Source organism: Epinephelus lanceolatus, chromosome 11 (assembly GCF_041903045.1).
Source record: "Epinephelus lanceolatus isolate andai-2023 chromosome 11, ASM4190304v1, whole genome shotgun sequence".
NCBI classification, from domain to species: domain Eukaryota; kingdom Metazoa; phylum Chordata; class Actinopteri; order Perciformes; family Serranidae; genus Epinephelus; species Epinephelus lanceolatus.
The window spans coordinates 25,823,813-25,850,504 of NC_135744.1; the positions used below are offsets into that span (position 1 = coordinate 25,823,813).

Sequence of the window (26,692 nt, forward strand, 5' to 3'; positions counted from 1 at the left end):
CTGTGGATGAAAGACAAGGTGCAGACTTCTCTCTGTGTCACTGGTATATACAGTGAGTGCTGGATGGAGCAGTGAGTGACAACTGAACCATGTCTGAAGGGCTACTTTTGGTTCCAAAGGTACCATACTGAAAGTGTTTGGTGGAAATGGGGTTTTAGCCTGCAGTTTATGTTTTTTTTGTACAGTTTCTGGCTATGATAAATTGAGTAGTTTGGAAGGCATGCTTTCTTTAAAAATTGGTGGTAACATAAAAACAAAAAAAATTGAACCAATTAAATTTGTATGTACCTCCCTCAAGCCAAAATAAAGAACACAAGCCTACCCAGTGCTTAAAAATTGTTTCACACGCCTGCCCCTTTTTTTTGCACCACACCTCCCCCTTATAAGTAACGAACAGCCCCTTAATGGTAGCTCATTGTCAACTATTTTGTTTTTACATTTGCAATTTTTCTCTGTTTATATCATAAACATATGTTTATATTATATGTAACTCTAACGCTTTTAACACATTTTTTCTGTTTATATCGTATGTAACTCTAACACTCTTAACTAATGGAGAAAGAATAGTGTAGTTGCAGCCCTTGTGTTTACTAGCATGAGGCTCAGTGAGGCTCATTATAATAACCTAGAGACGGAGCTCTCCTCCCAGTCACAGATCTCCGCCCCAGTCATCTTGGACTACAGCTCGGAGCCCGGATGCGCCGCCATGCCGCCTCTATCAGCGAATGGAATAATTTATTCACCAACCTGCCTGACACTGGGCGACTAGGAGTTCACTGAAGAAGTCGACAACACAGTTTGGGGGGCAGAGGAGCCTTCACCGCGGACACACCATCGCGCCATACCCGCGTTGCGTTCACTTGCCTGCTCGCGCCGCCTGCCACCGTTGTATTGATGTAGGGACACTTGAGTGCTAGCTACGTAGCTAACGTTAGCTCGAGTCGAGAGAGTGCGCGGTAGTGACAGTCCGGCCGGAGGCGGGGAGAACTGAGAGGTGAGACTGTTACTTTGATGGTGACTACTCTGTTGACTGTACGCGTATAGGTGGCCATCTGCTAGGTAGTATCACTTTCATCCATGTGAGTCAGGGTTTTAGGGGGGTTCAGGCAGCAGCATATCGAGGTGGGTACTTGACTGTTTGTCTAATAACGGCTTTTTGGCCGGAGTGGAGCTGAACGTTTAGTCGACGTTTGGCCCGCGATAGAGAAGCTAGGAGCTAGCTTGCTAACTAGGTAACTGTCCAACACAGTCAGGGACTCCTAAACTTTTCAGGTCAGTAACCCCTGAGTAGACACGCTTCAGATGTCAGATACCCAACATGATAATGACGTAGCTTTAGGGACTGCATGTTAAACGTAGACTTTAGTTAATGCATTACTCAGTTAGGAAGTGACAGTGGAGAGTAAAGGGTTATCTGGTATTCATTTACTTCAACTGACCCTCATTTTTATGGTGCAGGTCCCTAGACTTGAGTTTGAGAGTTGTAGTGCAGGTATAAGTGACTTTAGATTGCAGCTCTGTGTCTGTGATTGCAGCAATAAGTGTGCATCTCATTCTGTGAAACATACCTCAGGTTTTGCATTTGACACATGTTCTCTCTGACTTTTAGATCCAGGAACATTTCCATGCCTGCATCGGCCCTGCCAACCAAAAGAGATGTCTGTTGACGAGGATACAGTGAAAACTGGAGGTCCACAGCCCAGCCCAGCATCATCTCTGCAGCTCTCAGAATGCACTGGAGGTTACAGCAATATATCTGTGATGGTGGAGGGTGCAGCAGCCACCCCTGATTTCGCAGCCGCTTGTCCTGTCTCAGGCACCACCGCAGCCTCACCAAAACACACCAGCACGACTGACGGGCTCACCCATTCAGATGATGCTGGACAGGGGGCCAGAGGGAACGAGAATAACATCAACCGCAGGAACAGCTTTCATCATTCCAAACAGCCGCAGCAAACAAAACTAACAAAGCGCCGCAACACAGCAAACTTTGGGTTCAAGCATCCAACGTCTGGCAAGAGGAGACGAAGGGCCAACTCTGAGAGTGACTCCGTCCTGCCAACCAACTTCCTCCTGGGTGGGAACATTTTTGACCCACTGAATCTCAACAGCCTGCTGGATGAGGATGTCAACAAGGCGCTCAATGCAGAGACACCCAAATCCTCCCCGCTGCCAGCGAAGAGTCGAGACCCTGTGGAGATCCTCATCCCACGAGACATCACAGATCCGCTGAACCTGAACAGCGGGATAGCAGACAGTAGCTTTTTGGTGTCCCCCTTTAAAAGTGGTGGCAGAAGGAGACACCGCAACAGACACCATGGAGGAGGAGGAGGTGGAGGTGGTGGTGGTGGGATTTCAACCTCACAGTTGAACCTCTCAGAATCAGGAAAAGGTGAGGTTAAAACTGGCACCTCTGCACCACTTCCAGGTATGTTAGCCTCATGTTCTGCACTAGACGTCTCCAAAGAGTCCAACAATTTCTCCAGTGTCACAGGGGATTCCCACGAGCACTCAGCCGACACCTCAGCCAGCTTCAAGGAGGAGATGACGTCTGTATCAATGGAGGAGTCCACATCCTCCATATCGGGGGCACCAAACCAGCACACAAGCAGACGAAAGCGTAGGCGCAACTCTGGCAAAATTGAGCCCCCTGTGACCCATTCTACGCCAGTTGGAAAGTCAGGATCTGGAGACAGAAGTTGGGGTTCAGGGGGATCGAGAAATTCCCAGTCCTTCCACATACCAAGGAGTGGTCCCAGAACAGGGCCAGGAGGTCGCCAGCACCAGCAGTCCTACAACCAGGCGAAGGAGCATCAGAGGAAGAAGTTCCAGTATGGGAACTACAACAAGTATTATGGCTACCGCAACCCAGGTGCTAGTGAAGACGCACGGATACGTGTGCTTCAGCCAGAGTGGTTTGAAGGTAAAGATGTTCTGGATCTGGGGTGTAACTCAGGCCACCTAACACTCTATATTGCCAAAATGCTCAAACCTGCCCGCATATTGGGCCTGGATATTGACAATGCTCTGGTACATGCAGCCCGGAAAAACATCAGACATTATCTGTCTGAACTGCAGACCCAAGAGGCCAGGCATGCAATGCAGGAGAAAAAGAGCACCAAGCAGGAGGAGAGGAATGGAAATGGGAGTCTCACAGGCACAGACAAGAAGCACAATGAAGCCGCGAGCAGGGATGAAAACGGGACACCAGTGAAAGGAGAAAGTGGCCCTGCAGAGGCTGTAAATGACAATGACTGCTGTCACACAGATGAGGCAGGGACCCGGAGGCAGGATGACAAAACAGAGAAAATGGAGCAGGAGGATTGTGATTCACCCCCCACAGATCACTCTGTGAGCTGCTCTTTTCCTGTGTCACTACGCATCTCCAGGGGGCCCATTGCTGCACCTCCACTAACAGAAACACCCGCCACACGGCCCGGAGAGTTCCCCTCAAATGTGTCCTTCATCAAGGTAAGACGGCATTCTCTGGGTGATCATGTGGTGGCAGCATGAAGTTCCCGAATCATTATTGCTTGGGAGCTTAGATGAAGGTCAAAATAAAATCAGTATCTCACAATTAGGCACTGCCTGCGTTATATCTGCACCATATTCATTAAGACTTAGAAGCATGATGTAATGAAACCGGCCCTTGTAAACCATATTAAAACCCACCGAAAAAGCACTTGTTGGGAGAGAGGCTGCTTGGTACAAAAACACTCTGTGGTCTAACTGACTTCACAAGAGGATGTGACATAAATTAGGTGCCCACTTATTCTCCTTGCATCCCGAAAATGTCAATGGTTTTGCCTCTAGATTAGGGATAGCATTGTCACAGCACAGTCTGTTCCATTATGGCATGCAGGTTGCACCATGTAGCCGATCTGGACAAGATGTATATGGTGTTCATTTTCCAGGGACATAGGAAAATGAATAGCATAGCACAGTTGACTATACATTTATTTATCTTTTATTATTTTACAGAGTCTTATAGATTTCACATTTAAAAAGACAAATCAAACATTTAATCAATCTTGAAGGACGTTTCTCCATGTTTGGATGACTGGGTGCGTTGTTGAAAAGTAAAATGAAATTGGGAATGTTAAGATACATTTGGGAAGCAATAGAAACCATAATAAATTAATTTATTTTTAATATACATGTCAATTTCTTGTTTTAAAATAGCTACTCTTCTCCTAGTCAAAAGGACACAGACTTCTCCATTCTTATAAGTTAATAAAGCAGTCATGTTGGCCATAAAATTTTAGGGTTAGATCCTTTAATAAGGAAGCATCTCCACCAGTTTGATTTTCTGAGTCACATGCGTTAGACTTAGTTTATCTTATCTTACCACTAGTTTGCCCACCGTTACATCTTTGCGTGTTGCACACCTTGTTGTATGCATCTCCAACCAGAGGCTCACTGTTCCCTGAAGCTGCAGATGATTTTGAGATGCAAAAGATGGAAAATAGAAAGAGCAGAGCAGCCTGTCCTTTTCAAGCATTTCTAACGTTATCGATTTATCGCACGCCAGCATTGTGTGAGACTTTGACACATCGCACAACAGCTTTTCTCTTTATAAATATAAAGCTTTCTCATCGAGCCTTTTTATTGTTCTAATTTCTATCAGAGTTTCCTCACTCCACTGGCCTTGTGCCTCACAGGCTCCGTGTAGGCAGCCACATGAATTGGTTAGATGCAGGAACCGTAGTGTTTGTTTCTGAATGAAATCGATAACTGCCTTCCTCCCTGCTACGAGCATTAGAGATAATGGCAGTGCAGCACAGAGCTTATCCTGTTTAATGAGTGAAAAGCCTCAAGACGAACGCCTGAGCCCCCTCAGCCTGTACAACACAGGATGGATTTGAGGGAGAAATGTCAGGATGTGTTGTTGTTTGACAAATCTACCGTGGTCTTAAGTTAGAGTGTGGGAAGCAAATTTAATCAAATACAGGAGGTGTTTTTTTTTTACTCCTCATCACCAAATTCTCATCAGTTCCCAAATTATTGAATAACCAAATACAGTTTGAGTCAGTAGGAGGAAAGCTTTGACTATTTATACCCTCTCTGTGATGGACCAAACCCCAGTTACTGCTAGTAACACCGTTGTTTTTCCTGATACTACATTCCAACATGTCTACTGTGGAAAAAGGTGTGTTCTGATAATCAAGTTTCCTAAACTTTGTTCCCAGCCGTCTTCACTTAAAATGGTGATCTGGATCAAATAACACTTTCCCTCTGTTTGTCCTCACCTCTGTTCTTTTGTCTTCTGTTCTGCTCTTTCAGCATCAATCTTGTGTATCAGTGTGTACTTGAGAAGTGGGAGCCAGCTAAAGTTTGGCATTTATGCTAGATGAATCACTTTAAGTCTTGCATCAATTATTACAACAAATCTGGGATTCTCTAAACACATGCTCTCATTATAATCCTGCAGCATTTGTAAGTCAAATGGTTTCACAGAGCAGCAGTAAAATTTGGTGGCTATGCTGTGTTTGTTCACATTGCATAGCCTTGCCTTCCTTTTTTAATCTATATAAGAGCCAAAGAGTCAGTATCACACAAATGCATCCTATTATAAATGTGCAATTTTGGGATTTTTACTCCCGTTTAAGACATTTTAATGAATGCCAATCAGATAAGATTTTGCAGATACCAGCTCTTAATCTGTGACCATGATCGTCATGAGTTTGTGTTTCAGTGAAAGTCTTTATTCCAGTCACAGTGCTGAGTAGCACTAAATAGTTTGCCCTGTCAAGTCAGTGTATTGTTTTTTTTTTTAACCGTGCCTCTCTTCTCCTTTAGGCCAATTATGTCCTGGAGAACGATAATCTTCTTTTGACTCAGCGGCCAGAGTACGACGTGATCATGTGCCTGAGCGTTACCAAATGGGTGCACCTGAACTGGGGAGACTGTGGCCTCAAGCGGCTCTTCAAGAGAGTTTACAGACATCTCCGTCCTGGAGGCATTTTCATCCTGGAGCCGCAGCCCTGGGAGTCATATGTGAGGAGGAAGAAGCTGACGGTAAGAGACTGAGAGGACACGTTCTGTTGTGATGCAAAGCAAAAATACAAGGGATTTTAAAGCTTGGTTTATTTGGCTGAAATATTTGTTTTCTCTTTTACTTTACAGGATAATATTAGCAGGAATTTTTACAACATCCGCCTCAAACCTGACCAGTTTTCGTCGTACCTTACAACAGAGGTGGGCTTCACCAGTTCTGAGTACCTTGGGGCCCCCAAGTGTTCAATAAGAGGTAATTCACTAATTGTTCACAACACATTTATGCACTACACAATATTCACCACTGAAGCTTGACGTCAATTTCAAATCTTTTCCCATCACAACAGGTTTTCAGAGGCCAATCTACTTATTTCACAAATGACCGCTCCTGCCTTGAAGATCATTGAATGTGAGTAGGCTAAGCCACCACCATACACACAAGCCAGCCAGCTGCCCTGGACTGCAAGGAACTATCTGAGTCCTTCACAGTTAACTCCAGCTTTTCAGATGCTGAAGATGAAATTCAGAAAAGGAGAACGGGACCAAAAGTGGAATTAATTTTGTAGAGATCTGATGAGGAAGAGGCGCTTATCAGAAGCCTCCGTGTCGGCAAATTCTTAAAGAGTATGGAGTGAACTCAGATCGAACTCCACTATGTATAACCTGGAGCCAAACGTCACAGCTTGGCCGGACGGTGGAAGAGGTGATCGTTTTCTTGGACTATCCCCAGTGCTAATGATGCTCCAGTTTGATGCACGGCCATAATGTGTTTGAAAATCTTTGGCCATATATCTTTACTTTCATGACTTTGTTCTGTGCCACCACATCACTACACATGATACTTATTAGGGTTGGACGATAGGGGAGGCTTTTCCAATTGGCAGCCGTCACCACTTTAACTACATTGTGTGTTGCACTTGCAAAAACCGCAGTGTACTACTGGATTATAAAGCCATTAAACAGGTCGTACTGACATGATGTCTCCTGAAAAGCCACAGCGGAGTGCAGGTAATGTGTTTTATGCTGTGCAGGCTATTGAAGCCTCACATTGCCAGCTCCATTGCAGCTACCGATGACATCGAAATTGTGCTCTTAGTGGTTAAATATGTGCATCATGGTCGCAGCCTTGAATCCCGTTGTGGCAGACATATAACTGCACATTCTGTGGTGACTTAAACGCAGCCAAACGAATTCCATCAGCCATAGATTCAGTCCATAGCTGATGTATTCGTCCTATCTCCAAACCCTAATATACAGTTTGTTTTGTCATTATTTTGCAAAATAGGCCTTAGAGCTGAACGTGCTTTAATCTGGTACAGAACTGTGACAATGTGAGTCCATATTTTGGAATGGGCGATATGGAAAGCTAAATTGCACAAAGCTAAGATGCTATGAAGTGAATATGAAGTGAAAAGGGGCGTGTTGAAGAGATGAAGACGATGCAAGGGTTAGAAAGGTGCACTTGAAACAGCCAAAACCACAACTAACAAATGAAATACTGCACGTTTACCCACGGCACAGCTAAGATCCTTTCAAGATATTGTCTCTTTTTTTTTTTTTAGTAACAGCTGGTTCCTTAAAAACTGTCGAGATGAATGAAGATGAAGTCATCACATATTAGATTCTGTCATTAACACATGGAGACAGTATTTAGTTTTAGTAGGCATACTACTGCCGGGACAAACTAGTGTGGTACTTCAAACCCAATTTCAGAGCCCATTGGCTTTCAGTCTGACAACAATTAAACCCCTGGCGGCAATGGCCAATATTTTGGGGGTTCCACGGTAGCCAGTCAATATCTGGGCCAAGACTTCCTCCTCCAACCCTGTTATAGTTTACCATTTTTTATAAACAGATAGATGCATATAATTCCTTGTCAGTCGGATGGGCTCCACATTTTACCCAGTGCGTTCCGCCTCTTTTGCTTCTCACATGACGCCTGCTCAAACCTTATCGTTAAATACTAATCAAACTACAATCAGAAACCAGAATGCTTCCACTACCAAAATCTTGTCCTGCTGCACACAGATTCTGAGTACATATTCAGATATATGTTTATAGACACTACCTTCAACCTGACATCAGCTAAGTGCAAGTTAAAAAAATCAGATTGTTTTCAAGAAAAGAATTTTGGCTGTTTTGAATGCAAACTTTCTACAAACCTTCAGACCTGTGTAATTTACTTTATTTGGATAAGTCTTTCAGGAAGCGACAAATCACTTCATGGGTCCTTTAAAGCCTTTTTGATGCTCCATCCCAATGGTAGGGGGCACATTTGAGCTGCGCAGACACCCAGGTGTTGGCTCAGCTCAAGATAATTCAGCACACAAACCATGAGGACTATTTTGCAAGGTAGATCTGTAGCATGCAGTGATCTATTTTTTGTTTTCAATGACAGTTAAGCCATAGCCCTACCTTATATGTTGTTTACAATGTCTACAATGACTGAAAGTATAATGGAGGGTGTGATTTAAGGCAGAGGCCTGCTATCAGAGAGTTGCTACAGTGTCTTCAGTGCTGTATAAATCCGACACATGCATTGTTTTGTGTGGTCCGATCGTCACTGCTGGACAGGCATTAATTCAAACAGCATCAGAGTTACATTCAAGCTCCTGAGTTGGACTCAACTTCTGTAAAGCTGAATTAAAATTTACATTTGTAGAAAATAAATTGCTACAGAAAATAAATTGCTACAAAATGGACTAAGATATATTAATGAATTTTTACCAAATTTAAATATGAAAATGCTGTTTGTATTGAAGCGCTGCCAAAATATTTTATGGGTCTTTTGCTCTTGAATTTGACAGAATATGCCATCATCATCTTTGTCTTTGGCCTAACAAGGACAGCTATAAGTTACAGGCAGTCTTTGTGATTGTATCTTTACTGGTGTGCACTGAGCAACACTCGTCTACAACCTTTCATTCTGTGGCTGGGACTGAAACCTTTTTTCTTTTTTTTTTTTTTAACGACAGGTTCAATTACAGCATTTGGCGTAGTAGAATAGACAATGGCGAAGATGGATGATTTATGTTTCTATTTTAGTAAATGATCAGTGTAAATAAGTTTGCAAATTTTGTTTTACTGTTGTCAATATTGAGTTCAAAACTGCTTTTGTCGTTTTACAGTGGGGTTTTTGTTTTGTTTTTTTGTCTTGTTTTGAAATGTTTGCTGCCAATTTGTGAGCGAGTCAGAGTTTTTGTCCCAAAGCGGACCCGCTAATCCAGCTCTGTAACAACAAATAATTATAGCAACGTTCTGATGTGTTTTGCTTTGTTCTGTCCTGGCAGGCACACGGATTGTCAGATTGGCTCTTTATTTTTTTATAAACTGTTTGAAAGGAGTGTTGTTGTCGATGCACTCTCATTTCACTTCATTTGACGTGTTATAGAGATTTTAAATTTCTTCAAAGTAGAAAAAAAATTTGAATACTTTTTCCATCAGACTTTTTTGTAACAAGTTGTGGAACACTGATTAACCTATAAAATGAAGCTTCAGGTGACATTTTGATTTGAAAGAGAACTGGCTTCGACGTCAGTCATCCCGTTGGACACGGGGCACCAAATCACACCTTTCTCCTAAGCTAAGACAATCGGACTCTCAGGCTTAGATCAGCCCACTGCTGTAATTTCAAGGGCATTTTGCTTTTTCTTTGTTGAGTTTTTTATTTGGGAAAATTTTAAAGTTTGTGCTGTGCCACCAATGTGAAAGATTGCACCTTATTGTCTCAGCGGCACCATCTGACAGATTTGAACCCAACAGGCCAGGTATCCAAGTTACGGCATGTCTTTGCTGGAGATGTGAAATTGCATGTTGTCATATGTAGTGCTGTATGAACTTTTCATACTCCCCTTGAGGTTTTGCACAAAGTGGTGCGAAGTCAGTGTGATGTTCATTTTTATTAGATGAAATTGCACACAAATTTGGGTGTAAGAAATAAAACACCCCTTGTTTCAACACAGTTTAATGCTAGTGAAAAATACTATGATGCACGGATCTTATACTCATGTTATTGTAGCTTACAACACAATATTGTGCAATATTTGCTCTTTAAAGGTGTAATTATGTCCTTAAAGGCAGCAAAAATCACCACTTTATCATTGGAATAAATGTTGTAATGCGGGTTGGTTTAAAATTAAGACAACCTGAGTGTAGTTTTGGACGTGAAAACTGGGTCCAAGTTTTCATGTTGCAAAGAAAACCAGAAGTAAACATGACAAACATTGCAGTGAAAGCACAGCCTGTTGTATTTTCTTTTATTATTTTTTTATGGTTATGTATTTAAATGATTTTTATTTGCAACTTGAAGACAGAGGACCCATTTCAAGAAGTGGATTTGATGAATTACAGCATTTGGTTATGTGGCTTTCACCATACACTACGCTCACATTTTCTAAATTTCAGCTCATCCTCTGAAATCCCAGAGATTGTTTTTAGCATCAGAGCAATCTTCAGTGGTAGCTCATCTCTAAAACCTGTGGCTACGGCCTGATTATAAGATCTGAGCAGTATAAGCAATGAAATACTGATAATAGGTTTTGTCAGAAATACCATAAAGACCTGATAAGACAATAGTTAGTTAGCTCTGCATAGCTGCTTCGCATTTATTAGGTTTTCTAGGATAATAGTACCTAAAATTATTCTACAACTAAAATGAAACACCTACGAAAATCTCTTCTAGTGCAAAAATGCATAAACTCAAGGGGTGTATGATTTTTAATGGCACTGAACTTCACCTCTTCATGTTGAATCTGCACTGATGCGACTCGAGGGAATTAGTACATTTTTTTGCAGTTACAGTTGATGTTTTACATGTACCTTAACTTTCCTAGAATCAGTTTTCTGGAAAAACTGTTGGAATAAAATCGCCCCTCTGTCAGGGAAGCTCTGAATTTTCATGCCTCTGAACAACAAGATATATCTGAATGTTTCTCTGTGTTTAACATTTTAATTGATTAAAAGTGGTTCCAGATTTGGTGGTTTAAGTATTTGCTTACACAACACCAATGTTATTTAACTGAAATTGATTTTTGGGTGGAAGCATGTACAGACATCAAGGTGTCATCATAGTTAACAAATTTTACAGTGGTTTTGTTAGGCTGCCATCATATTAGTTGTGTCAGCTTTTTCACATTTTGCTGCTCGAGTAAGCAACAAGTAGTGAGCACTGGTGGTCTGCACATAGGTGTTCTTACTGAGGAGATCATCGCAGCATCTGTAAAGAGGTTAGTAACCCACTTTGCAGGAAGTGGTGAGATAAAAGTGAATCCATCCCTTCAGGTGGAAACAGGTCAGGTTGATTTATGTCACCTGGAGAGATTTTTTTTTTTTACGCATGTGGGGAGTGAAGCCCGGTGAAGTATTACTGTATGTTTTCTGGCTGCTGCTGTATATAGCATGCAGCATATGCTCCCCTTTAAAAGTCTGCAGGATTCTCAAAGACTAGAAGTCAGATCCACAGTTATTATTGTGTGTATGTATGGATTATAATTGAGCCAAAAGTGTCTGAACACAATACTTATTCAAATATGCTGCACTACTCTAACTTGCAAGGAAGGGTGCGGAAACATTTGGTATACGCTGAGATGACAAGACCCAATGGTCCCCTCTAATAGAGCTTTAAGGAGCTTCTGTTAGTGAGCTTGCTAAAAGGACATGTCTGCAGTGCTCCATTAATCACGCTGTCATGGATATAAGAGTAATAGGCTTATGACATCATACCTAGATCTTGTATAGTGGAACTTAATGGGCCCTAAGAGTGTGAGGAAAACCATTCTCTGGTTTGACTAAACAAAACTTCAACTCTACCCTGAATTTAGCTCTGATGGAATATAGTGTTGGCAGCGTCACAAGTGATACCTCTCAACTGCAAGGTCTAGGACAGTGGTTCCCAACTGGTGGGTCACGGGTCCATTCTGAATGGACCTCAAGTGATTCGCAAATTTGTCAAGTTTGTAAAAAACACACTTTATTTTTAAGTACGGTGAATTCCCTGCATAGAGATTTTATTTTGAAGTGCCGCTTCCTGCTGTAGAGTGAGTGACTTACAGACAGCTACTTGACAGAGACAGCACGCTAGTTTGACGACATGTCTAAACACAAGTACGATGCTGAATGTATGAAACTGTGTGGACTTTGAAGTAACGGCTAAGGGGAAATCTGGACAACGTCCCTGGACCAGTTGGGAACCACTGGTCTAGAAGACTTGTCAAGGGACCTGTTGAGCTTATTTTCAGGTTTATGCATGTGTTTAGTTTTCCTGACATTAGCATGTAGCTACATGTAATAATATAACATTTTATTCTTAAGTGGCTCTCAAGACGCCTAAGGACACTTTACAAAACTGGATAAGACAGTCAGTACATGATAAAAGTTGATAAGCAATAACAAAGCAACAACAGCAGATAAAAATAACATAATATTCATAAAACATATTTTGAAACACTAGGAAAGGTTTTTCTAAAAGATGAGTTTTCAGTTGCGACTTAAAGGAAGACACCAATGTGCACTGACGCAGACCCTGAGGAAGAGTATTCCACAGATTAGGGTCAGCTACACTAAAGGCCCTGTCACCCACAGTACGGAGACTGGAAGGGGGAATCGAGAGTAAGTGCGCATCAGAGGAACTGAGTGAACGAGGAGGTGTGTAGGAATGGAGAAGATTGGAAATGTAGGGCAGCGCCATGCCACGGAGAGATTTAAAGATGTGTAGTAGTGTACTTGCAGCAAGGGAATGACTGTAACAGGAGTATAGCAATACTTTCTACCATGAAAATTCAGACATGTTTGTATGTTCCTGCAGGAATTCAGTATAATGATTACATACTTCTCTAATGTCAGCATGTTTCTACATGTAGCAGTGTAGGCTAGGTAATGTAAACATTTATAGTAGCGAGCCTGGAACAAATGACCATATCAAGAAATTGATTATACAATGACGTTACCTTGTTTCGAAAGCAGAAAAAAACATTGGATATTGTAGCCTATTCAGAGTGGTATATGAAGCCTGAGGTCTTTGCTCACAGGGAATACTTTTACACATTTACCTCATTATTTGTAACTCTGGCCATGTTTAACGTCAACATCCGACACTATAATATATGTGTATACAACAGAAAATAAGTAAAAGCAAAATGTTGTCTAGAGTAACTTCGGCAAATGATAAATTCATCAGTGTGCACCCAGGTGAGAATAGTCACGCTGCAGCTATTTGGCTATGACGCATTATAATGGATCCCACTGCGTACTGTGATGGGCCAGTACTTGTCAGGCTGACACATCAATCAATAGCTAGCCTTGGCATTGTTAGGACACCCAGGAACGTACACCTGGGTATAAATAGCCACATTGGTTGCTTACACCCTGGGTGTAAAGAGCATTGCTTGCTGTGGGTGCTGGGTGCTAAGAGCATCTGCCTAAATTCATATTGTATACTAAGTTTGGGAATGTAGTATTATGAGATCATTATATTCACATTTACCTAACATAAAAAGACACATATATATGAAATACATTCTCAAAGTCAAGTGTTGGCTCTTTGATTTTCCATCTAATGAACAATTTCTCATTACAGTTACCATTTTATTTGGGTAGGACACTCAGATTTGAGGACCTGCGCCCCCAACCAGGGCTCATATTACTGTGGCTCTTACTCAGGCCGCAGTGCAAAGGTCATAATTACCTGCTAGCATCAGAATATATTTATGATTAGTTTGTCTTTAACTTATATAAGCACCTGCAGCATCTTCACAGCCCAGTTTCTTCACTGTAAAAACTATATATGCTGTGACAGTTTTAAAAAAATCCATCCTGTACTAACTTTGTTTTGTTGTGAAGACAGACAGCCTCGTGTAAACAGGTTTGTGTCGGGTTACCCCTTTGTGGTTAGGTCACGCTGCGCCTGTCTGAATAACACAAAGATTCCACCTAGATGACAATGCAGAGCACAATACAGAGGCTCCTGTTTACAAATAGCATCCATGCCTTTAGCACCTACGTGCCCGGACCAGTCATCAACCATCTTCAGATCCTGGTCCAGTTAAATCTAGTACATTCAGTAACCAGAGGGATAATAAAATGTTTAAATCATAGAGTTAATAAATGTAATTATTTCATTATTTAACAGGACTTGTTGTTGTCCAGTAGTGGTGTTACCTCAAACAGGCGAGTATACTTGTTTTCAGCTGACAGCCATGATGCCTCCTGAAATAAATAAATAAATAAAAGCCAAAGTTCACCAACACAGATATTTGACCTTCCAATCCTTGATAGGCAGACAATGCGACAATGAATTTGCTTTGCAGTCGTGACTGGCGGATTGTGGCGTTGTCCGTCTGTTCCAGACAGTGTTGTCCAGACAGACAGACAGACAGACAGACAGAATGGTGAGATAACATAAACACAGACAAGAGACATAACACTTCATTCACAAAAGCTCTATTCCATCACAGCTATTTGGGTCAGTCACTTGACCATTATTGTGTCCTGTCAGTTCAGCGCTGAGCAAAAAGCATGCCAGACTCGACTCAGACTGCTTTCCATGCTGTTATTTCCCTAAGGTCAAACCAGATGGGTAATGGGGCTGCACATAGACGTGTTAACACCATATTTGGATGTTTTTCAAATGTAAAGTGAAAGATTGCTTTACGCTATTTGGGACAGCATGATTAAAATAGTGAATAGTGATGATTATCTTAACTAAACAGCAACAAATCAAAACATGAGCAAATTTATTTTCATGCATTTATTGGCAACACTGCATTTCAGAGAGTACAACTGACTGTTCACAAAGGAGTGGTTATAAATGTTATTAAAGGTGAGATACAGGATCAAGCAACAGTTACACATCTGCTGCACATCTAGCTGTGAATAAGTCAGGTCTAACTAGTTGAAGTCCACTTCCAAAGCACTCATTGTCACATCCCACAGCGTGTTAGAAGTCCAAGAGGTGTCGATTGAGAGTAAGGTTGTTGAAATGGGTTATCCGGAAGAGCGCCGTCGTCAGTTACCTGGAGATGTCAGCCCTCATGCTGGTGCATGCAGGTGCTAAGACCGCACAGCACAGCATCTGAAAATGAGCACAGTGCAACTTAAGTTAACCTCACAATTAGCAGTCATTTCCAAAGTTTTGTCTTCGGCACAGGCCTACCTGTATCTCCGAGGGCAACCGTGATGACCAACGATGTACTCCTGGGCATGGCAGAACCGTCTGCAGAGTCCTCTATACCCACATGTCCAATACTGCATTTCTGGATCATTGCCTGCAGAAAATTATAAAAGAATCACATATATTTTTCCATGTTCCTGATGACTTGTTGACCTTTTTTCATTATCACAATAAATCAATCTTAAAAAGAAGTTAGCACAACTGTAATTACTTTCATGGTTAACAAAACTGTCAAGCTGTGATTTCACTATTCTGTTTCACGTCTCCTCTGAGCCACACAAACAAGCCCGGTAATGAGTGCAGCAGTGTAGCTGGAGCATTTTGACACACCATGATTCACTTGATCAGACCTCACACAGTAAGAAAAATTGGTGTATCCATCAATGCTTACCCTCCCCGACGGCGAGCATCAGGAGAAGCACGAGGAGAACCAAGCTCAGTCCCTTCATGTTTTGGTACCAATAAGCTTTCAGACAGTGTTGTTGACAGGCTGATGCTGCATTTATACAGCATTTCAACCACGGGGGAGGAGTCCGTCCTGCTCTGTCCAAATCACAATAACAAAGTATCACTGAATGATCCCAGTCTGAGGGCTGAAGGTCAGGACTATCAGCTTACTCAGCTCACTCAACCGCCCCAGCTTCTTGAGAATTAAGATTGCTTTTATGCATTTTACAAAAAAACATGCTGTTATTTTTTGTGCTAAGTGTACAGAGCAAAACTTTATTATTCAAACTGCTCTGTGTTTTGGAGATACTGTGAATGATCTATACTGTTCACCAACACAAAATGAAACAGGGACAGCTGTTTGGTTTTGTACTTACATACATAAGGACTCCTTCAAAAGAGCAAGCCCTCCAAAAGTTATAATTATAGGTGAAATACTGACTAATTGTTTTAGACACAGTAAGCAGTACAATTCTGTCTGTCCTGCTGTGTTTTCACTGCTGCCCTCTGTTCGACCACTGCTCTGCCCACATCTGAATATGGCAGTAGTTGGTGTGTTATTGCTGATGCTGTGAAACTACAATCAAACAGCACAAAACACGCTGCTCCAGTGACACAGGGGAGGATTGTTAACAATACAATAACAACACAAGGCACAGACACACAGATATGTACTTGTGTAGCATGCCCCCTAGTGCATACATAGAGATGTTTGCTTGCTTGTTTATTCTCTCTCAGACACACATATGTACAGATGAACCACCTTAAGGGGACAAATCATGATCCAGTCTGTGATTATTCAGTCTAAAGGATGTTTTTACAGCTGTATTTGTTTGGGCCTGGTCAAAAAAACAGGAGGAGGCTAGTACTGTGCTCAGCATCAGAATAAAGCACAGGGCAATGAACAACCTGCTAAATTTAAAAGCACTTTGCCTTCTTCAAGCTTTCCCATCTCAAATCCCATGACTGCACATGTGTCATTAAAATATAAAAAAGATATATTACTTTCTTATTAAATTATAAAAGTGATTAAAACGAATTATTAAAATATATTATTATTACTAACATATATCATTGCTTTCTATTTTTAATTTATTTCATTTTATTTTATTTCATTTTTGGAAATTTTGTAAAAATGTGATTAATTTCAAAGTAATGTAGAAATTATTAATCTATTTATTTATTTATTTTGCCAGTGGATGACCTACAGAATGCTGATTTAAGGTTACTGTAAAATTTAAAATAAATTTTAAAAAATGCTTATAGACGTGTTAGAAGTAAAAGTCCTACATTCAAAATCTTACTTAAGTAAAAATGCACAAGTATTAGCAACAAATTGTACTTAAAGTATCAAAAGTAAAAGTATTTATTTTGGAAAATATGCCTACTCAAAGTGCTGCATTTATTATACACATATTTTTATTGGATTTTACTCCTAATTCATAATCCATTTGCATCTGAATGTTGTCAATGCATATTTTATAAAAACAGACATATAAAATGTTGATCCGGAAAGTAATTAGTAATAAATGCTATCAGATAAATGAAATGGAGTATAAAGTAGCCCATAATATTAATCTTTGAATGACAGTAGAGAAGAAGTGTAAAGCAGGTGGTAGCAGGCAGTAGCTTAGCCCATAGGGACTTGGGTTGGGAACCAGAGGGTCGCCAGATCAAGTCCCTGTCTAGACCAAATATGAAATGGTAGTTGGAGAGGTGCCAGTATGCCTCCTAGGCAGTGCTGAGGTGCCCTTGAGCAAGGCACTGAACCCCCAGCTCCTTGGGGCACCTGTCCATGGGCAGCCCCCTTGCTCTGACATATCTCCATTTGATGCTTGTATAAGTCCTGTTTGTGCATGTGTGTGTATTTTGGGCCTGTGTGTATATGACAACAGAGGGAAAAAATTGAATTTCCCCTAGGAGATTAATGAAATATATCTTCTTCTTATATAATATAAATACTCAAGTTAAGTTAAAGTGTTTTTGTACTTAAGTACAATAGGCTACTTGAGTATTTAAACTTAGTTTCACTCCACCACTATACCTCTCTGGTACACAGGGTGGCAGTGGATATTTTACATGCTGGTTTTTCAACACAGCAAAGAAAAACTCTGCTCATCTAGAAAAGGACACTGTACTCTGAACAGCTCACTTCACATCCTTCACATTACAGGGAAGCATCCAACTGGTTTCTGAGATCATTGCCAGGTACCACAAACTGTACAGCATGTGCTTGTTAGTTGCAGAAAATATGTATCAGAGAGAAATGACATGATGGAAGAAAATGAAAGGGTTAGTGCAAACAGGAGCAGGAGTAAAGAACACATTGGAATGTGGTGGAATGTAAGGCCCAATAATATAATAATTTCCAGAAAATGTAATAAAACCAATGATGTAATAACTTGACCAATAATGTTATAAAATATCCTGAATGATACTTTAATAACATAACAAAGAACTGTGCCATAAACTTAAGTGGAATCACATATCTAACCCAAACCAAAATGCATATCGAAGCAGTATTGGTATAACAACGGGTCAATGTTACAAGATCTATAGTTAATAGAGCTCTACCCATTTCCTGCTTGTTGTTTCCTTCCCAAACTATTAAGGGAGTTCACTTGTACCATTTGACTGTATTTATTTACACAAGATATTTATTAGGTTTATATTTAGGTCTGTTAACTCCCCTCTACACAAAATTTCATAAGATCAGGTGAGGCAAGGGAGACATTTCATTCATAATAATCACTGGTGACTCAGAAGACTAAGAACATTTCATGGACATTAAATCAACCATTTTCCTTTCATTGCTCACTTGTGTAACATCAGCAAACTATTGCAGATTTAGTCATCTTCTGATAGTGTCTAATCTATGAGCCACTTTGTTCTAATAGAGGATCCTTGCACAATGACACAATCAGCATTTAGCATGGTTCATTTCCCACTGATAGGGCTTTTAGTTTAATGCATCTTTGCCTGCTAACAATATACCATTTACCATCTACTGTAAATTTCAAATTCTACATAAAGCCTAAAGTTTACATTTTCCAACATGAAATCAGTGTCACGTTATTTTTTTTATTAGCTAATATGACACTAATAGCATTATACATTTTGCACACTTGTACATTTCTGAATTAAAAAAGCATACTTCTTTTCATTATTACATTATCTGTTAAAATGATTACATCATTCGTTTCATTTTTGTAAAAATGTTATTACAATATCAGTCAAGACGTTTTATCATATTTTTGGTCAAGTTATTATATTATTGTGTTTTATTACATTTTAGGGGACTTTAAGTGCAACTTTTACAACATTTTCAGGTGTTTTTATATTTTTAGAAGCTTATTACATTATTGGATGCTACATATAAGTAGATAGGGCAGAAGATGCTTGTTCATGATGAAGCTCTAGACACTGCAGGAGTTAACTATCTCCAGAAGATTGCAGCACTATGGATACAAGCTGCTGTAAAAACCCAACGAAGAAGACTCTGATCATCTGCGCCTGCGCAAGTCGTACAGCTGCAGCCGATAACAACAACAGTCTGGACGGTGTGCCCTATCATTCCAAGATGGCGGACCTCCTAGGCTCAATCTTAAACTCAATGGAAAAACCTCCAACAGTCGGCGACCAGGAAAGCCGACGAAAGGCTCGAGGTACAAAATGTTAACCTAAATAACGACTCGTTTCGTGTTAGTTTGAAACGGATTAAACTGATTAAATACGGGACTTAGACGTGTGTGAAAATTAGAAGGACAGGCGAAGAGGGCATTTCTGGTGCTGCCATTGGACGGTTGAGCTTTCAAGTAAGCCCCGTTGGCCCGGGTTCAGCACCGCATGTGCTGCAGTCTGTCTGCCGCTGAGGTCAGAGTCTGGACTGGTGTTGATGTGGGAAATGAAGTTTTCAGAAGCACTACTGAAAATGGTTCACTGTTTTCGAAGCAGTCAAAATGGCGATATAGATCCGCTGGCCAGCTCCTTAATGTGTCTTTATGGATTAAATCTGAGCGCATGCTCTAACAGTGAGAATACAGGTGGCTCTGCTGTTACTGTAAAACCTGCTGAAAGCTCTCAGTAAACAACCAGCACTGTTTTATCTGCTACAGCCTCCTGGATGTTGACATAGAAAACAAGTTACCTCTGAGTATTCACAGCCCTCTGCCTTTAGATATCATTTTCTTGTAAGCCCCTGTTATTTCCATTGAGTATCAGTTTTAGCCACCTCCTCTTTATTTAATTTACTATTAGCTCAGGCTATGGGCATTTTAGTCAATAACAGTAGATAAAAGTTAATAATATAAATACTATTTGTACATAATTCCTATATTTGTTCATGCATAGTGATAAATATTATAGACAGATAGTGTTGGGAAGGTTACTTTTGAAATGTAATAGGTTACAGATTATTAGTTACCCTGATGAGACTTATAAAAAGTAATGTAACATTATATTTGGTTACTTTTGGATCCCTTTTCTAACAAATGCTTTAAACTGGGCAACAAAGCTGAAAAGTCCTAAAACCATAGTTCATAAACAGCTTTGCTAACCCACGTTGCCCAGAAATATGCCGAAAGACGGCATTCCTGCGCAGCAAAAGATGACAAAAAACAACAAACTAAATGAATGTTATATTCTAAATATAAGGTTTTTATTGAAAATAATATATTTGGGTATAAGCCCTTTGTAGTCAGCAACATTTTGATAAGTAACTGTTATTTGATTACATCATTTTGTTCTCAGTAACTAACAGATTGCAACTTCCATTTATTTTGTAATTTAATTACGTAACTATGCTACACGTGACACTGATGGATTGATGGTAAACCCAAAGCAACATCTTTACCTTAATGCTCCAATTCAAAATACATTTTGGAAAACATTATAATATTTCCTGTTTGCAGATCTCATGTGAAAACTATACTTCATGGGAGCCCAGTTCAGGATTTAAACTCTGGCAATGCTGAGTGGAGCGTGGCTGCAGCTAAACAAACGTCATCCAATGTTCAGTTGTTGTGAAGACATAACCACAAGACGGCGGTGATAAAAACTGACCAAATCCGTTTCATTAACTGTTATGAGTATGCCTACCAATAAAACATCAGAGGCTGTTTGCCTGTAGACACATGCAACAAATAATGGGATTTGAGTCACTCTGTTACTTGCCCTCAATGATCTGGAAATGTGGTTTTGGGATTACAGGAAGTCTGTCTCTTGATTAGGCTTTTTGCGATTTAAGTCTTAAAAAGAATATGAGAAGGCCGGTTGTTGCTGTAAGCCTACGTGATCTGTGTTTACAACGGAAAGTTTTAATGCTATCGGACACAAACAAACCACATGAAGACTTTAAATTCTGTCCTTTTTTAAGAGCAAGCAGCACGACTCAAGAAGATGGAGGAAGACGAGAAAAGAAAGAAAGCAGAGTTCAGGAAAAAGGTGAGAGCTTGGGTGTCACATCTAAAACACACTGACTGTACTGCACTGTTAGTATTTATCACATGCAGAATCACGGACTGTGCCTCCCTGTATCTCTTCTTTAGATGGAGAAACAAGTGTCGGATTTCATTCAAGACAGTTCACAACAGAAACAAAAGTACAATCCTATGGGGAAGATTGAAAGGAGTATATTGTAAGTAGTGATTACTGCGGATGATGAGCTCCTTTGTGGAATAAACATGACATGTTTCGACACAGGCTAACAGCTATTTACATGTCATTCCTCCCTGTCTCACAGGCATGATGTTGCAGAAGTGGCAGGTCTGACTTCTTTTTCTTTTGGAGAGGATGAGGAGAGTCGTTATGTCATGCTTTTCAAGAAGGTTTGGATACTTTGTTGTTTAATCCAGTTTTAGATATCAAAGTAATGTGAGGAAATGTGACTAATTTCCACCTTGTGCTGTGGCAGGAGTTTGCTCCGTCGGACGAGGAGCTGGAAGCCTATCGCAAAGGAGAGGAGTGGGATCCCAAGCTGGCAGAGCAGCGGCGCAGATTAAAAGTAAGAGTGGATGCTCACAAAGCATCACTTTAACAGATTTAAGCTGGCAATGTTACATATTCAATGTCTGAAAAGGGGCTGAATACATACAAAGAAGTCTCATTACTATTATCAAGCAGCAGTGTCAAAATTGACGTCATGAGACATTTATGCTTTTAATTATCTCATTTATTTATAACGTTCTTACATTCAGACAGATATTATTATACATTTCCTGACTTAAGAGGAAGTGGTTCTCTGTAGAGCTGCAATTTTGTACAGATGTTGAACACTCATACGGGGAGTAAGGAAAACTGATCATGAAAAAACACCAATTTCAAATTAAGAAATGCAATTATATGACATGCTGTGTGTTCAGGATAGTGCCCCGACTTAGATTGAATTAATCAGAAAAGTTTGTCCTTGGCCACGGGTATCATTTTATCATGTTCTACTTCAAATTCTGCACATACAGTATGATTACATTCTTTGTATAACTGTTTCATCCTTAATGTCTATTCTCTAGTTTTACACCGATTGCATGTTCCCATCCATAGTCTGACTTGCCAGTTGTAGACTGGCTATAAGCCTGCCATTGGGTCGCTGATTTTGACTGGCATTTTTTCTTCCCTCTGCTTTCTGCGTGTTACCCTTTCCAAATCCCCTCGCTATGGGAAACAACAACACCCTCCAAGCTAACAACTTACATGCTAAAAAATGGTGTGTTAAGGCGAAAATTTGAGTCGTGCTTTTCCTGCTTTTGGTGAATTGCTATAAAGATCTACAACGAACTTTTGATTGCACCTTGTACTAGCCCAGACTCTGTCTCACAGAACTCTCATGCCTGATGTTGATCAGTTTTCTGACATAGCCAGTCAGAGATGATTTGCCGCATCTTCTCACCCTGGCAGTATCATGCGCCACTGACATTACCTTTTTTGTAGTTAATTAGTTAGTCATTTTATTGACACAAACAACATACTTGGGTCCAAAAAATATACACACAAAAAAAATCATATATAAGATAAACCCAGTAGTAAAAACATTAAAAAGTAATACACAGAGTCCCATCATTCAGTAGAGGCCTGCTGGTGCTCAAATACCACAAGACACTAAGATTCTGTTATCAGTCTCCACGAAGAGTGAGCTCTGTTCAGTAGAGTCATGTCCATATTTCTCACGGATATTCTGTGTAAGAGGGCACACAAGTATATGTTCTTTATTTTGTATGCCAGTCTTACAGGAACACACTTCTTGTTGTGGTGGCACAAGGCTCCACCTCCTCAGTTCCCCTCACAATCTGTGAGAGGATAACTGGAATCATGTAAAAGTTAATCTCAGATGGTCTTCAATGTAGGGTGTACTGCTGGTATAAAGTGGATGAAGAGATAAATCTGGGTTGATGGCTTGGTAGGTGTGGTGTCTTGTTCCCTCTTTAGATCTTGATTTTTCAGTCATCTCTCTACAGTCACTCTCAATGTGATCTTGCTGTTCATGTACAGATCTGTTCCACCTCACAAAAGCTTCTGTGATATCGTGGTAGTAATGTTCTGCTAGAGCCACATACAGCCAGCAAATCGTCTGTGTGAAGTCCAGTGAGCTCTTCCAGAGCTGAAGTGTAGTCACGCTTCACCTCTAGGGCATGATTATCAAATTATGTTTGTCGTTTTTATCAGCAAAAGTTGAATCACATAGTGACATATGACTGTTAATGTCCTTTTGCAGGGCCATTTTAATGACAGTGCTTGCCTTCCTGTGTACAAATGTTCTATTAAAACAAGTTGACCCCTGACACAACTTTGCAAGGGCACCATCGCTGCATCCTGGGGCGAAGTGCTGCCCAAGACAACTGTGATTAGTTTTAAGAAACAAAAACTAGTGTTTTCCCCCATAGCAGAAAGATAATTGGTGATTCCAGACCTTTCTCTAGCGCTGACACAGTGCTGTGGAGTTAGGTCTGACTATGTGAGATTAGTCTGTCCAGCGAGAGTGATTCCTCCTCTGTTGACCTTGCTAAGCTTCTCCCATTTTTATGCTGTTAATGGATTTTTGAGAGGAGTTTTCCCCTTATCTGAATCAAGGCTCTAAGGACAGATTGTAAAGCCCCTTGAGTCAAATTTGTGATATTGGGCAATATAAATTGACCTGACTATCATTATGATGCTGCATTTTGTTAAATGTAATGTTATGTGTTCTCTCCTTGGAAACATCTGTTAATGAACACCACTTGGCAATTCATTAAATTCACTTCTAAAATCATGCCACCTTTTAAAGGACAACTCCAGAGTGATGTCAATTTTGGCATTTTCATACATATTTTATTTTGTAGTTTATATGCATAATCTACAGCTGACATTGGAAGGGATGTTGAAATATGTTAATTCATTTACTGAAGAAGAATCTGGTCAGGCAGGCTGAGGGAGGACAGATACATATAAATATGTGTTTTACATTTTTATTGACAAGTGACTCCAAGAATGCATTTCATATTCCAGCTTGATGATATATAACTATGTATAAGGGTTTAATTTGTCCTTGAGTTTCCGTCACAGTCTCTGATTTTTCTTTTCCTCTTCGCTACAGGAACAGGCTGCATTGGAAGAAACAGCATCCAGTCAGACAAAGAAGACAGAAACATGTCCCAACTCCAACTACAGAGACAAGTACAGTCACCTGATTGGCACCTCAGCTGCGAAAGATGCAGCGCACACACTAGAGGCCAACCGGGCTTATGGCTGTGGTGAGTATATGTTGTTTCTCAGATCACTGTACTGCTTTGTCACACTTTAAAGGACAGTTTGGATCTCTCGATGTGGGGTTGTATGAGGTATTTATTCATAGTCGTGTGTTACCTATAGTAGTTGTCAGCACGCGCAGTTCAGTGAAGCTAGCAGGAGAAGCACCACAGAAGTTACATTTAGGCTCCCTAAAAAAGTCTCACCTAAAAAAATGAATATCAGTTTAAGTGTACACTATGTTTAGAATATTTTTACCACTTTACCTTGCTGTCAGACAGTGATTTTTGACAGGGAAGTGAAGGAGTTATATTGCTCTCTTCAAAGCCAGACCCCATTGAGGAAAAACAGTCATTTTTACATTGCTGAACACAGGAGCTGCTGGTCTACCGCTGCCTCGATCAGTTAGTTTGTGTGTGTTACCGGGTGACTTTGGTGTTTAGAAAGGGTTAGTTTGGATTCATCAAAGTCACACAATAACACAGACAAATTAACTGATCAAGGCAGCAGTGGAACAACAGTTCCTGTGTTCAGCAAGCTTAAATTGCTGTTTTTGTCAGTGGAGTCTGGTAGCTTTGATGAAGGCATAGGTGGAGAACTGAAACCATTAACGGCTTCCCTGTCGGAACAGGCTGTCTGCTTCAAGGTAAAATGGTTGCTTAGCTTCCATGGCACTACTGCTGCCTGCGTCTCCAAATTGGGGGTGTGCTGACCGCCATCTACTGCAGGTAATACTCTGACTATGGATAAATACCTCATACAAGCCCACTTCAAAAAATCTGAACTGTCCCTTTAAGTCACACCAGCAGCTGTGGCTCACAAGGTAGAGCAGGCAGTCCACTAATTGGAAGACCGGCGGCTTGATCCCCAGTTCTTCTAGTCCGCAAACTGAGGAGCAGGTGGGTCCTTGTGTGGAAGCCTTGGCCACCAGAGTATGAATGTGTGTGTGACTCATAGTGTTAAAAAGCACTTTGAGTGGTCTGAAGTCTAGAAAGGTGCTATACAAGTGCAGGTCCATTAACACCACTGTTCCCCCGTGTCTCATTTTTAACTCATTATGTCGGTGTTTTTCTCTCCCAGTGCCGGTGGCCAACAAGAGGGACACTCGCTCCATAGAAGAAGCCATGAACGAAATCAGAGCGAAGAAGCGGCAGAAGCAAGAGGACGACTCGGGCGCACACAGCAGCACTTCCTGAGTGTCCACCATCTCTTTGTCTACAGTTGTGTGGGTGTGTGTGCGCGCGTGTGTGTGTGGGCACATTAGTGTGTCTGTGTGCTCGGTCTAATTCATCCTATAATGCAATATCTTGTACTTCAGACATTTAAAAGTATAACTTATAATGACAGGTGTTGAATCAAGTATGTTTGTCGTTCTGTGAATTTTGGAGTCGTGAAACCTTGTTTAGTGGAGGATCCTCAGGTGAGTCTGATCCAGGAGCTGGATTAATATACATGTTTTGACATTTGCTTGTGACATTCTGTCAATTATCAAGCTTCTCACACGTGATTGGACCCTATGCGTTATGAGAAACCTGTTTCGATTACCAAACAATGTGTTTGGGTGTGAAGCTACTTAAAAACACACGATATCTTCAGACATAATTTTTAAAAGTCAGTTTGTCAGTGATTGACATTTTTAATGCACATGTGCAGTTACAGTCCTACGTGACATTTTTATCATTAAAGTATTGACAGTTTTGAGCCGTGGCCAGGCCAGATAAAAAGTGTGGCTGAAAAATCCCACCGACAGTTTTTCCAAATCTCCAGTGCAGCTTTTAAAAGGGAAACAGGAATGCCGTCTAACGACCAGCTTTTGGTTTCATTTCTTGGGTTGTTGTTTTTTTTCTTAGTCTCAACCTGTTTCAGATCTTTGTAAAGTTGGAAGCATGCCATTTCCTCCATTTCAAGAGGAAACTCATTTTAGAAAACCCCATTTTGTGGATTTTAGGAATCTGTAATTAAGTCAGAGATTTTCTTTGTTTCTATACATCTGCACCGACTGTGAATTCAACTGTTACTCCAGACTAAATGTTTTATCCTTAAGCCACACGATGGCTGGCAATAGGCATCACAGCAGGGAGCAGAGGTAGCAGACTCATTGTAGGAACATTGGTCACAACTCATTTGTTTGTTTGTAAGTCTCTCGGCATCTTGACATCTGTTCTAACAAGGTTGCACTGTTTTATCCCCCCATGTGTGTTAATAAATGGAGAACAGTATAAGACCTTTGTCTCTATGTTGCACTCATTTCTGCACCACCTACTCTGAATTTTAGCTGTTTTCAGACTGGTTTTGGTGTCTTATAAAGAGTTTAATCTGCATTATTAAGTGGTAACATTCATTATCATTGAATGTAATAGAAGATAG

At 40.6% G+C, this 26,692-nt stretch overlaps 3 protein-coding genes across 5 annotated transcripts; 2 read left to right on the top strand and 1 right to left on the bottom strand.

Moving 5' to 3' along the window:
• Positions 1–657: 657 nt before the first annotated feature.
• Positions 658–10,966, top strand: mepcea (methylphosphate capping enzyme a). Of its 3 annotated transcripts, none has more exons than XM_033651467.2 (5): positions 658–994; positions 1,610–3,471; positions 5,800–6,018; positions 6,127–6,250; positions 6,345–10,966. In XM_033651467.2, exons 2-5 carry the CDS (start codon positions 1,657–1,659, stop codon positions 6,377–6,379), a joined length of 2,193 nt encoding a protein of 730 aa, XP_033507358.2. In that variant the 5' UTR covers positions 658–994; positions 1,610–1,656; the 3' UTR covers positions 6,380–10,966. The 3 variants fall into 3 exon arrangements, with proteins under 3 accessions (XP_033507358.2, XP_078028546.1, XP_033507365.2); XM_078172420.1 differs by lacking the exon at positions 658–994 and adding an exon at positions 1,003–1,059; XM_033651474.2 differs by lacking the exon at positions 658–994 and adding an exon at positions 1,004–1,122.
• A 3,759-nt stretch (positions 10,967–14,725) lies between these two features.
• defbl2 (defensin, beta-like 2) lies at positions 14,726–15,703 on the bottom strand. The gene is made up of 3 exons (XM_078172085.1): positions 15,555–15,703; positions 15,146–15,257; positions 14,726–15,064 (listed from the first exon to the last, which is right to left on the bottom strand). Exons 1-3 carry the CDS (start codon positions 15,610–15,612, stop codon positions 15,043–15,045), a joined length of 192 nt encoding a protein of 63 aa, XP_078028211.1. The 5' UTR covers positions 15,613–15,703; the 3' UTR covers positions 14,726–15,042.
• Positions 15,704–19,132: 3,429 nt separating this feature from the next.
• On the top strand, positions 19,133–26,549 carry spag7 (sperm associated antigen 7). The gene is made up of 7 exons (XM_033635403.2): positions 19,133–19,275; positions 20,985–21,052; positions 21,157–21,245; positions 21,351–21,435; positions 21,522–21,611; positions 24,174–24,330; positions 25,406–26,549. Exons 1-7 carry the CDS (start codon positions 19,191–19,193, stop codon positions 25,519–25,521), a joined length of 690 nt encoding a protein of 229 aa, XP_033491294.1. The 5' UTR covers positions 19,133–19,190; the 3' UTR covers positions 25,522–26,549.
• The last annotated feature ends 143 nt before the right edge of the window (positions 26,550–26,692 follow it).